This window comes from Dermacentor andersoni, chromosome 4 (genome assembly GCF_023375885.2).
Source record: "Dermacentor andersoni chromosome 4, qqDerAnde1_hic_scaffold, whole genome shotgun sequence".
NCBI classification, from domain to species: domain Eukaryota; kingdom Metazoa; phylum Arthropoda; class Arachnida; order Ixodida; family Ixodidae; genus Dermacentor; species Dermacentor andersoni.
Window position 1 is genome coordinate 158,097,435 of NC_092817.1, and position 15,034 is coordinate 158,112,468.

The 15,034-nt window shown below is 45.3% G+C and overlaps 1 protein-coding gene across 4 annotated transcripts in view; it reads right to left on the reverse strand.

The window, feature by feature from the left end:
* Positions 1 to 997: 997 nt before the first annotated feature.
* LOC140217390 (uncharacterized) overlaps positions 998 to 15,034 on the reverse strand; it is a 77,032-nt gene continuing 62,995 nt past the window's right edge. For 2 of the 4 annotated variants that reach the window (XM_072287965.1, XM_072287963.1), the window contains 2 exons: positions 1,943 to 2,136; positions 998 to 1,175 (listed from right to left, as the gene is read on the reverse strand). In XM_072287965.1, coding sequence (XP_072144066.1) covers positions 1,137 to 1,175; positions 1,943 to 2,136 — 233 coding nt within the window. In that variant the 3' untranslated portion in view covers positions 998 to 1,136. The remainder of the gene's footprint in view (positions 1,176 to 1,942; positions 2,137 to 15,034) is intronic. The other 2 variants (XR_011893945.1, XM_072287964.1) reach the window with 1 other exon arrangement.

The window sequence follows — 15,034 nt, forward strand, 5'->3', positions numbered from 1 at the left end:
ATCTTTCGTCTCCTGTGATAGCTTGCAGGCATCCTGTCTTACGGAGTTACCAACGACTTCTACTGCACACTCCCCAATGACGCCTATAAGATTGTCGTTCATTGTTTCAACACTAAGGTCCTCTTCCTGAGTTAAAGCCGAATACCTGTTCTGTAGCTTAATCTATTTTCCCTCTTACCGCTAACTCATTGATCGGCTTCTTGTGTAGCAGTTTCTTCCGCTCCCTCCTCAAGTCTAGGCTAATTCGAGTTCTTACCATCCGAGCTGAGTATCGGGTTACAATACTGTAATTCAGGCGACCATCTTAGTTTTCCTTTCATAATAAGTCCCTCTTCCTCTCCAAAATTATGGCTTCTCTTCTGTGGAGGTCACGTCATCTTTCGCAAGCATGCGCGGCACTCAGCGCTACTGAATGTGATTGGAGAAGAAATACAGCCTCGTATATCTGCTCGTTTCTACTTTCACTTATACTTAAAAGCAGAAGGCATCTTAAAGTCTACCCTGTGAAAATCTTTCGCCAAAGTCATTTTCAACGACCTCAGAAATTCTTAGGGCTTGTCCTTGTAGCTGCGTCCTACAAGACGGATGGATGGCAATATTTTTCTTCCATGAATTTTATTTTCACTACTTCATTTCAGCGTTAAGTATCTCGGAGCGTTATCTGAGGGATATTGTGTAAGTTCGCTCCACTAAAACGTGCTTCTCCCACCGTAATGGTAAGTAGAAATGCTTAAAGAAACTTGGTGAAATTATGGAGATTTCATCGGGTGTATGTGCATTCAGCAGAATGCTGTAAATACAAATTCCAGCTGCAGCGTTAGCGCCACCAACCTTGTTGTACACTTTTATGTCGATATCTTCTACATTGCGGTCACTGAAAACTACATAATTTGACACCTTGCGACGGCAAAATGTGTGCATTTATCTTCGTTGGTGGTATACGTTAGGTATGTGCTGTGTGCAAGTATATTCACATTCAATGTAGTCGAACAAAAAAGCAGGTATTTTTGAAGGCTTTATTCGCTATACAAGGAGATTACCACTCAGGCAAGATGCATTAAACACTTGAATATATGGGGGAATTACCCCACAAGAATTGTTATACATCCTTTGGCAGGCTTCATCAGTACCTTTGCTCACAGTTTCATTATTGAGAAGAACCATACATCCCTTCCCTGCAAGAGAAAACAAAATAAAAATGTCAATGTAGTGAGAAGTTCACCATGAACAAACTCCATTGATGCAACGGGACCACAAATCAAACATGGTAACATGACAAAGGCCACAGTAGCCGCATTTCGATGGGGGTGAATTGCGAAAACGCCTGTGTCCTTAAATTTCGGCGCACGTTAAAAAAGCCGAGGGTGTCCAACTTTCCAGAGTCCCCCACTACATCGTGCCTTATAATCAGACCGTGATTTCGGCACATAAAACACCTTAATTAAATTTTTTATACCATGACAAACATCGGTGAATGTCGAAAAACATACATATTTGTCACGTAGTAGTGATGGTGAATTATTTAGCGGTAAAACTTTGAATGACGAAACTAACTTTTTATTGGGCGAACTTGTGCCCACAAAAGCAAGTTACACTCAAATCGCAGCTATAGCTACGAACACGGTCGGCGAGCGTCGCAATCTGATCTGCGGGGCAAGCGTGTCCGCTTTTATACATGACTCATCGAAGGCTCCAGAATAATCGCTGGTGTGTGCATGCCTTCCAGAAAGTACTACGCAATTGGCGTCGCGCATACATGCAGTTTACACAAGGTTCGGTGACAACAGACAGCGGATAGAACCATTGGTAACATTACAGAAACTTACAATACAAGCAGGCGCGTCCTGCGTGGGCTCGGCAGCTGTGCCACGGCACGGTTATCGAATCTGACTCTCTTCATCATGCAGGTGCCCTTTCACGCCTCCGCTTGCCTTCTGCTTACCGTGTTCTTCGACGCCTCCCGTACCTTCCTGGACACCTCCCGGTCCCCAGCCCAGTTTTCTTGGAGCGCCGACGAAGACAGCCACCGCTTCATCAGCGCCATCGCCGACTCTGCCCATTTACCACACGTGAAAAACTGGACCCTCGACTTCAACTGGGAAACACCGTCAGCAGCAACATCACTTGGCGAGCCACCTATAAAGGACCAGCAATCACCTCGCACAATCTGTGGGCTCGGCAGCTGTGCCACGGCACGGTTATCGAATCTGACTCTCTTCATCATGCAGGTTGGTGAACCGGTCAGTCTATTTACTAAAAAATCTCGTAATTATTTCCTGATACAGCTGCCGAGCCCGAAGTGTTTGACCGCTATTTGTGCCGAATGTTGTCATAATGTACGGACCTTACTACTCCTTGCTGGTGATGTTGAAACTAACCCTGGACCTGACAAATTGGATATCGTTTTGGCTGAATTGAAAAAGCTGTCTGATAGCCAGGCAACACTAATCTCTGACCTGCAAGATATAAAAGGACGTATGCTTTCAATCGACAAAACGATATCCGATTTCAATACCCGCCTCACTGAACTCGAAGAACGTTTCCAGAATCTGTCTACAGTTACATCAGACGTTGAAATCATTCAGTCAACAGTTAGCCAGACAGCTCTTTTGGTTCAAGACTTGCAGCTTCGTCTTGACGATTCTGAAAACCGCTCCCGCAGGAACAATCTAATTTTCTACGGTCTGCCTGACTCATCCCCCCGTGAAACATATGCCGAGTCTGAAAAAATTATCGCTGATCATTGCTTAGAACGCCTGGAAATAGCCTTAGATCCCAAAGATATAGAGCGTGCCCACCGGCTTGGCCGTCATACCCCAAACCATCTACGCCCTATCATTGTCAAATTCATATCATCCAAAACAAAAGAAACCATTCTATCTAAAGGGCCCAAATTTAAAGGAACGAAATTCAGTGTAGGCGAAGATTATACCCGCCGCGTCCAAAATATTCGAAAGCACTTGGTTGCATTTGCAAAAAAAAACAACTAATAAATTCTCGCTCCGCTATAAGACGCTTCATATCGGGCCCAAGCGCTACTTCTTCGACGAAACGACTAACACAGTGAAGGAAATCGCATAGCAGATAACTTTTCGGCGCCGGTCCCCACAATGCCCTCTATCAGCTTGTCATCCTAGAACCAACTCCCGAACCACCCTTTGCCTTTCCGTCACTTTCACAAATATACGCAGCTTCCTTCCCAAACGAGACCTTGTATCTAACCTTGTATCGTCGTCCGGAAGCAACATACTTGTACTAACAGAAACATGGCTCAACGAAAACATCAGCGATTCTGAAATTCTGCATGATCTGCCAAATTTTCGCCTCTTTCGCAACGACCGCGAGGGTTCTCGAGGTGGCGGTGTTTTAGTCGCCGTTAATCGAGAACTACCATTCTCGCTTGTCAACATCACATCTCACCTTGAAATTATGTGGCTCATTTGCCGCACTGCGCCAATAACAACACTAATTGGTGTCTGCTATCGACCGCCACATAATAGCCCTGACTTCCCCCGTGAGTTTAACAGTGTTTTGCTACAATTAACAACTAGGTATGCAAGTGCGCGAATTATTCTTTTCGGTGACATTAACTACCCTTCTATAAACTGGCACCAACCTCACGTTACCATTTCTCAAGAGCCTCGAGAATTTGTCGACGTGTGTCTCAATTTTAATCTTTCACAGCTAATAACTGAGCCGACTCGCATCACCGAGACTTCACAAAACACTCTTGATCTCATTCTAACTAGTCATCCTGAGACCTTAGCTTCTATTAGTTACCTGAGGGAAATCAGTGACCATAAAGTTATTCACGCCTCATTTAACATTACTCCAGTTCAAAGGAAAGTGTCCAAAAAAACAATAAAGCTTTACGATAAGGCCGACTACGTAGAAATAAATAATGAATTAAACTCCCTCTTATAAACTTTTGAACTTCACTTCCATCAGCATACAGTCGACGAAAACTGGTCAATCTTTAAACGCAAAATTCGTGATCTAACGAGCAGACACATTCCAAAGTGCACTATTAACTCTGATTCCCAAAATCCTTGGTTCAATAAAACGCTCAAAAGACTCAAAAATAAAAAGCAGCGGCTGTACCGTGCAGCTAAACTTAGACCCAGCTCTTCTGCATGGGAAAAGTACTACAGCGCTGAAGATGCGTACTTAGCAGCAGTGAAAAGCGCGAAACGTTTCTTTCTTCACAACGACTTACCCAAAATGATAACAACTAATCCGAGAAAATTTTGGAACGTGATAAATCCCCAGCAATCGCACGACATCACCCTTACTAATGATAACGGCGACTCTGTTAGTGATGCTCAGTGTGCCGATATATTTAATACTGCCTTTTCATCAGTATTCACGAAAGAACCTGAAGATACCTTCCTTTCACTACCCTCCATTACTGAACTAGCAATGCCAGCCATAAGTTTTCATCCAAATGGCATTTCGTGCGCAATCGACAAATTGAAAATTTCATCGTCAGCCAGAACAGACGAAATTAACACCAAGTTTCTCAAGAACACTAAGGACATTTCATCCAAGTTTTTATGCTTATTGTTTTCTCAGTCACTCGCCACAGGTATCATCCCAGAAGACTGGAAGATGGGGAAGGTCGTTCCTGTTTTCAAATCAGGTAACAGAGACTCTCCACTCAACTATCGCCCCATTTCCCTAACTACCATCCCTTGTAAACTAATGGAACATGTCATCTACTCCCAGATAATGCAGCATCTAGACTCTATAAATTTTTTCACTTCATCCCAACATGGATTTAGAAAAGGCTTATCATGTGAGACACAGCTTGCCATCTTTCTTCACGATCTTCATTCCAACCTTGATGCTAACTTACAAACTGATGCCATCTTTTTAGACTTTGCCAAAGCATTCGATAAGGTACCTCATCAACGTCTATTCTTAAAACTTTCCAGACTAAACTTGCATCGAGAAATTATTGCATGGTTAAAAGAATTCCTCACACATCGTTCACAGTCCGTTACTATTAACAACTACTCCTCTAACCGTCTGCCAGTAACGTCGGGCGTTCCTCAGGGAACTGTCCTTGGCCCCCTCCTATTCTTAATTTATATTAATGATCTACCCCAAAATTTATCAGGTCATGTCCGTCTGTTCGCCTACGATTGCGTTATTTATGCCCCAATTACTAATACAGCTGATCAACAATCCCTTCTGGACAATCTTAACCGCATTCAATCATGGTGCAATCACTGGTTGATGACGCTTAATCCCAATAAGTGCAAACTCGTGTCTTTTCATCGTCGTCACAACCCGCATTTATTTACTTACAAGATTTCCGATTCTCCTGTGGAACTCGTTCCGTCCTATACTTACCTCGGTATCACTATCAGCAATGACTTATCATGGCGCGAGCACGTAACAAAGCTAATATCATCTGCGAATAAAAAACTAGGCTTTCTTAAACGTCATCTTAACGACGCCCCTCAAAATGTAAAGCTACTTGCTTACAAATCATTAATCAGGCCAAAACTTGAGTATGCATCCGCCATCTGGAATCCACAGCAAGCTTACCTCATCGACTCATTAGAAGCTGTGCAAAACACAGCCGCCCGTTTCATTCACCGTTCATACTCATCCTATATTAGTGTTTCATCTCTCAAACTACAGTTCCAATTATGCAGTCTTTTCCTCCGTCGCCGTATTTCTAGCCTGTGCATATTTCACAAATTTTATTATTCCCAGCTCAAACAGCAGCCATACATCTGCGCACCACCATCACGCACGTCTCGCCGAATTGGTCATCCGCCGAACAGCAAGCGACTGGAACGACCTTCCCCATGAAATTGCAGCCATCACCTGTCCATCAACCTTCCTAGAAAAAGTTACATCCCACCTGTCATCATGAAAAAAAAAATGTTTTACTTTCTCACGTTAACCCCACCCCTTATGTAGAACCCCCTGCAGGGGGTCTTTAAGGAAATAAAAATGAAAATGAAAAATAACATTTGTTTGGCGCTGAAACGCGGTCACCCGATAAACAAGCACATGTGTCAATATGCCTCTCTTAAAAACCATTGTCAAGATTCTGCAAACGTAACGGGAAAGCGAAAAATATAAGCACGCGTAGTAACGATACAAAATAACAAAGCTCGTCAGCGGGTGTGAAAGCGCTTAAGACGCACCATGCTGACCACTTCAGATTGTGCGTGGCGCCGCTGTGTTTGCGAAATGCCGACTGGCGCGATTTCATAGTCCACTGCGCCAATGTGTTGGATGCTCTTGTAAAGACTGAAATAGCGGCGTAACAGTTTCTCGCTGAGTGCTCGACGGCGTATCGGAGTCCAGAGACGGACGTGGTTGCCGGGCTGGTACTCGACGTAGCGTCAGTGAGTATTGGAGAACCGCCTGTCGGTCCTCTGCATGTTCTTGATGCGGGCGAGCTGTCGTGTTTCTTCGGCGTGTTAGAGATGGGCGGCGACGTCGACATTTTTTTCTTCGGTGACGTGCGGCCGCATGGCGTCAAGAGTCGTCATCGGTTTCCTTCGGTAAACCAGGTTGAACGTTGAAAACGTGGCAGTTTGGGCGAGTTGGTATGTCATGACTTTTTCAGGCTTGTAGTGAAGCTCAGAAAGAGCAAAAAGGAAGGTGGAAGGGGTAATAAAAAGGAACAGAGAACAGAGTGAGCGCTACTCTGTTCTCTGTTCCTTTTCATTACTCCTTCCACCTTCCTGTTTGCTCTATCTGAGCTGCGCTACAAGCGTAGAAAACAGCTTAAACGGCGTGACCTACTTTGTTTCCTGCACCGCCGTGTTGTATGCGAAGGTTAGCTACGGCAAGACCACATCCCACGTCTTGTCATCGACGTCGACGTAAACTGCAAGCATATCGGCGAATGTCTTGTTCAGTCACTCTGTAAGACCATTCATCTGCGAGTGGTAGGCAGTCTTCTTGTGGCTTGTCTCACTGCATTGCAAAATGGTTTTGTTGAGGTCTGCAGGGAAGGGCGTTCCTCTGTCGTTGATGAAAACTTCTGGGGCACCGTGCCGCAGGAGGATGTTCTAGACAAAAAATTTTGCGACTTCAGCCGCACTACCTTTAGGCAGAGCTTTTGTTTTGGCGTCGAGTATAAGGTAGTCGGTAGCCAAGACAATCCACTTTGTTCCAGTTTTGAAGTCGGGAAAGGCCCCCCAAAAACCATGCCGATTTCCTGAAACGGTCGGCAAGAAGACTCGTCGGCTGTTATAATACCCCCGGACTTGTCGCCTGTACCTTGCGTCACTGGCAGTCTCGACATGACGTAATATTCGACTTTGGTGGTCTGGCGTGACCAATAGTACTTCTATTGTATTGTAGCGAGCGTATTGGAAAATCCGAGGTGTCCGGCTGTCTTATCATTTTGTTTGGCGAGCAGCACTTCTGACCGGAGTGCTGAGGGCGCAACAAGAAGGCAATTTGCGCGGGCTGGCGAAAAGTTCTTGCTCACCAGGACGTCGTTCTGTAAGAAAAACCAAGACAATCCAGGCCTAAATACTTTCGGGACAACGTTGGTATTGCCTTGCAAGTACTCACCAAGGCTTCTGAGCTCAGATTCCGCTGGCTAGTGCTTGGAAAATTCATATGCAGTTATTGCACCGAAAAAGGCGTCCTCGTCTTGGTCATCTTCGGGTGGCGGGTCCAGGGGAGCCCGATACAGGCAGTCGGCATCAGAGTGCTTTAGTCCGGACTTGTAGACCACAATAATGTATTCTTGCAGTTTTAGGCTCCACCGCGCCAGGCGTCCCGAATGGTCTTTCGCCAACAGAGCGCTTGATGGTAGCTGATGACCTGTCATGTACGTAAGGGCGGAAATTTGCTGTACCCCAAATGATGGCGATGCATTCCTTTTGAGTCGTGGAATATTCACCTTCCGCTTTTCACAGCGAGCGCCTAGCGTAAGCTATCACCCATTCAATCCGTCTTTCCTATGGACTAGGACCGAGGGCAAGGCAACTAGTGTCAGCGTGGATTTCTGTATTGGCGTCCTCATAGAAGTGCGCAAGTACAGGCGGCTACTGCATGCCTGGTTTGAGTTCCTGAAATGCGTCGGCCTGCGGCGCTTCCCACTTGATCTCGACATCACGTTTAGTTACAGTTGTTAGCGACTCAGCGATGCATGAAAAGTCTTGACAAAGCGCCTGTAGTAGCCACATATGCCAAGGAATCCTTGCACTGCCTTCTTGTGAATGGGTTTCTGGAACTTTGCGGTAGCAGCTGTCTTCTGTGGGTCGGGGCGGACGCCAGATTTCCTGATGACGCGGTCCAGGAACAGAAGCTCATCATTAGTGAAGCGACACTTTTCGACACACACACCTGATGACTTGCTGGCCTCTAGTACTGTTGCAAGCCGCCTAAGGCGATCGTCGAAACATCTGACGAAAACCATGACATCATCCAAGTAAACAAGACATGTGCGCCCTTTCGATGCTGCTAACACCATGCCCATGACGCGTTGGAACATTGCAAGTGCCGAGCATAGTCCGAATGGCGTCACCTTGTACTCATAGAAGCCATCTGGTATGATGAATGTGGTCTTTTCACGATGCCTCCCGTTGACTTTTATTTCCCAGTAGCCAGCCTCGAGATTCGTTGCCGAGAAGTGTTTCGCGTTGCAGACCCAATCCAATGCGTCCTCTATCAGAGGGAGGGTGTATACGTCCTTCGTGATCTTGTTCAGTCGACAATAATCGACGCAGAAGCGCAGGGTTCCATCTTTTTCCTTCACCAAGGCTTGAAGGATATACCCACGGGCTTTTCGACGGCTGGATGATGTCGTCGTGCAGCATTTCGTCGACATACCTTCAAGTTATCGAGTCGAAACTCGGTAAGGGCTCTGGTCAAGCGCACTCTTCATTTATTATGCGATGCTTTGCAACTGGTGTTAATCTGATCATCGATGAGGTTGAAAAGCAGTCTTTGTATAGCCAGAGAAGGCTTCTGAGGTTTTGCAACTTACTCGCGGGGAAACGGATATATGTCGACGTCTGGTTCGCAAACTATGATCGCTGGGGTAGCATCTGAGAGGACAAACGTATTCCTGGTTTCTACAGTTTTGTCGATGTATGTTCGTCATGCCCTTGTTGACACGCTTGACCTCCTGGATGAAATTGGTCAGCATCACTTTCGCTTTACCTATATTGAGTTGAGCGATCCCCCTTGCGATGTAGTTTTGACAATCGAGAAGTAGACGTTCATCATCCTCGATGAGGCCTTGTACATTTGCAGATGCTTCGATGCCTACAGAAATAACTATGCTGGAGCAAGGCGGGACGCTCACATGGTCTTCGAGCTCACTTAAGGCGTGGTGACTGCTGAAACTCTCCGATGCTATCGCTTGATCTTCAGACAGCGTTACCGGCTTGGACAATAGGTCGATGATTGCGTCGTGTTGGTTCAAGAAGTCCATGCCAAGAATGACGTCTCGTGAACATTGTTCGAGGATAGAATGTGGCAGAGTAAGTCCGGTCATGAACGGAAACTCTATTGCCCTGCACATTCCATATGGCATTAGTAGGTATACTCCAGCCTTTCGAATTTCAGGGCCTTCCCATGCAGTCACAATTTTCTTCAACTGTGCGCCGATGGGTTCACTAATGACAGAGTAGTCGGCTCCTGTGTCCACTAAGGCGGTGACTGCGTGGCCGTCGAGAAGCAAGCCGAGGTCGGTGTTTCTTTGCCTTGCCCTACAGCTAGGTCATGGCTTCGTATCACTGCTGCGGCATGTTGAACTCAAGCTGGAACGCAGGTTTGTCAGGTTGCCTTTTGTAGGCCTATTCTTGAGTTTGAGGCTTCCTCTGGATGCCATCATCTCATTGATATATCGCCGAAAAAGTATTTTGGGCGTGTTCGTCGGCGGCATAAGATATTCGTCAGTTCGACAAACAGCAGCCGCACCTTCATCGGTTGCCGCTTTTAGTTTTTCGGATATGGGCTTGCAGACCGGCGCCGGGCTGGGCCAGTGTACGGTCGACGCTGCGGAGACAGGTAGTGACCTGGTGACGGTGAACCGGATGGTCGTCGAGGGCCCCACTGAGTGGCGGCGACGTAGTCGGCAATGTCACGTGAGCGTACACCTTGCTGCGGGCGCGGTGCTTTGACGGCGAAGCCTCGCAGTCCAATATTGTTGCAAGAACATGGCCGGCAGATACGGCTGCCTTCTCCACAGTGATCGCAAAGCGCACAGTGGTCGCGGGCGCTCAAGATGTCCATCTACTGCGCGGGGCGATGGATTGGCGTGCTTGCGACGGCGGTGGTGGCCGACGGAACTGTGGCGTTGCCGGGTCCTGCTGCGGGCGCAGATGGGGAACGTGACAGCGCGCTATGGCGGCGTATGCCATCGCTTGCGGCTGAGGCTGCGGCTAACTAGGGATTGCGTGTTATTGCTGGAGCTCCTCGCGTACCACGTCGGCAATTGAAGCCACTTGAGGCTGTGATGAAATTAACAGCTCCTGAAGCTCCTTCCGCACAACCCCTCTGATCGTCTGACGCAGGCCGTCGGTGACCAGTGATTGAACTGCGGCGTAGCTTGTCAGTTGATCATTTCCAGCGTGTTCTAGATGTTGGTTACCCTGCGAAGAAACAATTCGACGGTCTTCGGTGGACTTCGTATCATTCCACCGAAACGTTCTTCCCGACACCACCCATGAGTAGGCGGACCTTCTTCTCCTTGGACATTTCCGGGTCGGCTTGTCATAATAGACGGAACATTTTCGCAGTAATGATGGCAACATTCTCATAAGGTAGCTTCACTTGGACTTCCAATAGAATTTTCACCCTTTCTTTCCGGACGATGCTCGTGAAGGTCCTGAAGAAGTTGCTGCGGAACAGGTCCCACGGGTGGACTGTCTCGGTTCTCGAGCCATGTCCTCGCGGCATCTACCAAGCAAAAGTACACGTGGTGCAGCTTATCCTCAGACGTGCAATTGTTGAAGACCGAGATCCTTTCTAAAGTCTCGAGCCAGGTTTTTGTATCCTCCGACGAAGCTCCGCGGTTGGTAGGTGACTCCTTCGGGTTTTGCAGCACGACGAGGGACGATGGTATGGCCATTGTGGTCGTTGAATTGGTAACGATCTTCCTGGTCATCTCAAGCAAACACCCGTGCTTCGGCGGCAGTCTAGCAGCCTGAGGCTAGCTCGTTGGTACTTGGTGACGTTGGTGCTGTGTTCGTGGTTCGGGCTTCGATCACGGCTTCGTGGGGACATTCTGTACATGAATGCTCTAGCTCGTCCACCAGACGTCACGTGGTAGTGACAGTGAATAATACAGCGATACAACGAAAGTAACTTTTTATTGGGCGAACTTGGGCCCACAAAAGCATGTTACACTGAAACCCCCGCAACAGCGGCGAAGACGGTCGCGCATCGTCGAAATCTGATCTGCGGGGCAGGCTCGTCGGCATTTATACATGTCATCGAAGGTTCCAGAATAATCGCTGGTGCACGCGTGTCTTCCAGAAAGTACTACGCAATTTGCGTCACACATACATGCAGATAACGCAGGGTTCAGTGACAACAGACACCGGATTCAACCGTCTATAACATTCCAGATGTTTTCGATACATGTAGGCGCCCCCTCGGCTGAGCGATGACATTTGTTTGCCGATGAAACGCGGTCAACCGATAAACAATTACATGTGTCATATATTCTTTACAATATGTTATTATAAATAATATATTAAGGACTTCCTTTCCAATGGAACTCAGTACGTAACTGCCAATAACGCTTCCTCTGCTTTTTCATCGGTTACATCAGGGGTCCCGCAGGGATCTGTCCTCGGGCCTCGGCTCTTTCTAATTTATATTCACGATCTCCTTGACTGCGGGAAATTGTCTTCAATTAACCTATTTGCTGATGACTGCGTAATATATCATAAGATTTATGACCCCGCCGATTCTACTAAGCTACAAGAAGACCTTAACAATTTATCTATATGGTGCAAGGCGTGGAACATGAAACTAAACGTAAATAAATGTAAATATATGCGCATATCACGCCGCTCTAACAATACTGACACACGCATGTATTTTCTGAATAGCGCTCCTCTCTGTCAAGTTATTTTTAAAAGTATCTCGGTCTTTACACAACTCACGATCTATCAATGCACAAGCACGTTGAATTTATAACTTTTAACGCTAATGACACGCTAGGCTATCTACGCAGAAACTGCATCTTTAACACTGACGCTCTACAAAACACTTGTTTGATCAAAATTAGAATATGCTTCGGCCATCTGGGATCCCCCTCAAGTATCACTAACCCTCTCCCTCGAAGCCATTCAGAGCCACCCGTCCCGCTTTATTCTATGTAATTACCCTCGTCATGCTAGCGGAACACTCATGAAGCAAACCCTTAACATACCGGAACTTTCAGTACGTCGTGCATACAGTCGCCTCTGCCTTTTCCACCAGATTTACCACAACCCGGAATTAAAAGAAAAAACTTCTTACTCCTCCTTCCTACTTTTCATCCCGCAGCGATGACCTTCATAAAGTATTCGTGCCATCATGTCGCACGAACGCGTACTATTACTCTTTTTTACCTCGCACCTGCAATGACTGTAACCACCTCCCCGCATCGGTCGCTACTATTATAGACTCATCGAGGTTCAAGGCTGCTGTTTTCCATTCCATCTAATAAATATTTTATTCATTGATGTGCATTCTTTTTCTGTGTATATGTACCACTCCTTTCTGTAGCGCGTACGGGCCATGAAAGTATTTAAAATAAATAAATAAATAAATAAATAAATATAATTGTCACAAATTCATGTATATATATCGCCGACAATATAGTCGACGATGTATATACGACATTGTCGGCGACTTTGTCGCCGATATGTCGGCGACAAAGTCAAGGACGGGAGCTTTACTACTTACTAAAGTACTAATTTTAACACACTCGCATTTTGCACAAAATATAAGAACTTCTCATTATTACGCATATATATATATATATATATATATATATATATAATATGTATATTGCCACTCAGTTGACTGCACCTCCGCTTGGGAAAAGACATATTGCACGCACATAACAAATCTGCAACATTTACAAAGTCAAGACTTGAGGATCACCAATTTCTCTAGTTACAGGTCCCATGCAGTACTAATTTTAAGTTCCTTCAAAAATACTACCATTATGCTATATGCCCCCGCTCAAATGAGTTTTACTAGTATACCGCACGCTAAAACGTGAAATTATTTTAGATATAATACGTCTGCTCTTACCAACACTAACTATACGAGACTTTCCTCTAACAACAATATTTTACACCCGCCGTGGTTGCTCAGTGGCTATGGTGTTAGGCTGCGGAGCACGAGGTCGCGGCATCAAATCCCGGCTATGGCGGCTGCATTTCGATGGGGGCGAAATGCGAAAACGCCCGCGTATTCAGATTTAGGTGCACGTTAAACAACCCCAGGTGGTCGAAATTTCCGGAGTCCTCCACTGCGGCGTGCCTGATATTCAGAAACTGGTTTTGGAAGGTAAAAACCCCATAATTCACCAATATTTTACTCCCTAGGATAAAGACTAATGGTGGAATGTTTACTACCCTTTTTACGGCTACGCCGGAATAAACTACCACCAATAAAGCCTGCCGCACTACGTTAACATTCAAGAAGGATACCGAAAAATATTTACTGATGACACTACTGGCTACAGGCTCACTACTTTGAACATATATTGTATACAAATCTATTTTACTGTTTTCAATGCTTCTCTATTTGCCTTATGTATCGCTTTTATTCTGTTTTTCAAATTGGCTGCTTTATTTTCCTTCGAAATATTAAGCTTTTAGTTGCTTGTGTATTTGCCCAATGTATTCCTTTTATTCCCTATCTCCCATTGTATTCCTTAATTTTTTCTTACCAATTTTATGTTATTGGTTGCATAGTATATATTTGACTTGTACTTCACGTATTGTAAGCATAATTCTGTTTCTAATTATCTGCTACATTAACGTCGTGTTCTTTGATATATGTGATTTCTATGTTTTCTCAATGTGTCAATTCTTACATTTTAATTTACAGATACGCAGCATCAATTTATTTTCCTAACTTGAACTGCAATTATTCTAAGCATCTTTCTTGAATTTGACTATCTACTGCACTATTTTCGTGTAATATGATGTCTCTCACTGCTATGCTGTCATACTGTATTAATTACTATATTGTTAAATTACTAGTAGGGGCTCCCCCTGACAGTTTTCGTAACTCCGGGACCTCGTCCTGAGTGAATGATGAGTGATAAAATAAACAATAAAGAAGTCAGGCCATCGACCTTCTCTGTTAATTAAGACACTCGAACCCACGACCACTGGTGGGAGTTGAAGCAACGACACTTGGAGTTAATTACTACAAGGTTAATGAAGCACGATTAAGATAGATGTTATTATTACACTAGAACGCACGGCCTTTCATACGAGTCAATCTCTCGACGTGTAGGGCGAATCGACTCCCCGACATTTGGAGTTGAATACTACGAAGTTAATAAATGCATACGTAAATCAGATAAAGGTTAATAATACGCTACAACGAACTACATTTGTTAAGATTCATACCGTCGACCTTTGCTTGGAGTTCAACCCGCCAACTTTGGAGTTAATAAAAGCAACGTTAAGATAGGGGTTATAAATACACTAGAACGTAACACCATTGGTAGGAGTCTACTCTCGACCGTTGCTGCGAATCAAACTCACGGTATTTGTGTTAAAAACTGTGAAGATAGTAAAGGCACAAGTAATTAAGATGAAGTTCCTTAATAGACTAAGGCCGATGACTTCGACCTTTGCTTTTAATTAAGCCGAACTTAATTAAGGCACTCGAACACACGACCATAGGTGGGAACTGAAACCACGACCTTTGGTAATAATTGCGGCTAAGTTAACAAAGGCAAAAGTATTTAGGATAGAGGAAAATAATACACTGCAATCCACGGCCTTTGTTAGGAGTGAAACCTTCGACCTTTTATGTTAAGTACTTCCAAGGTAATGAGGGCATATGCAATTAAGAT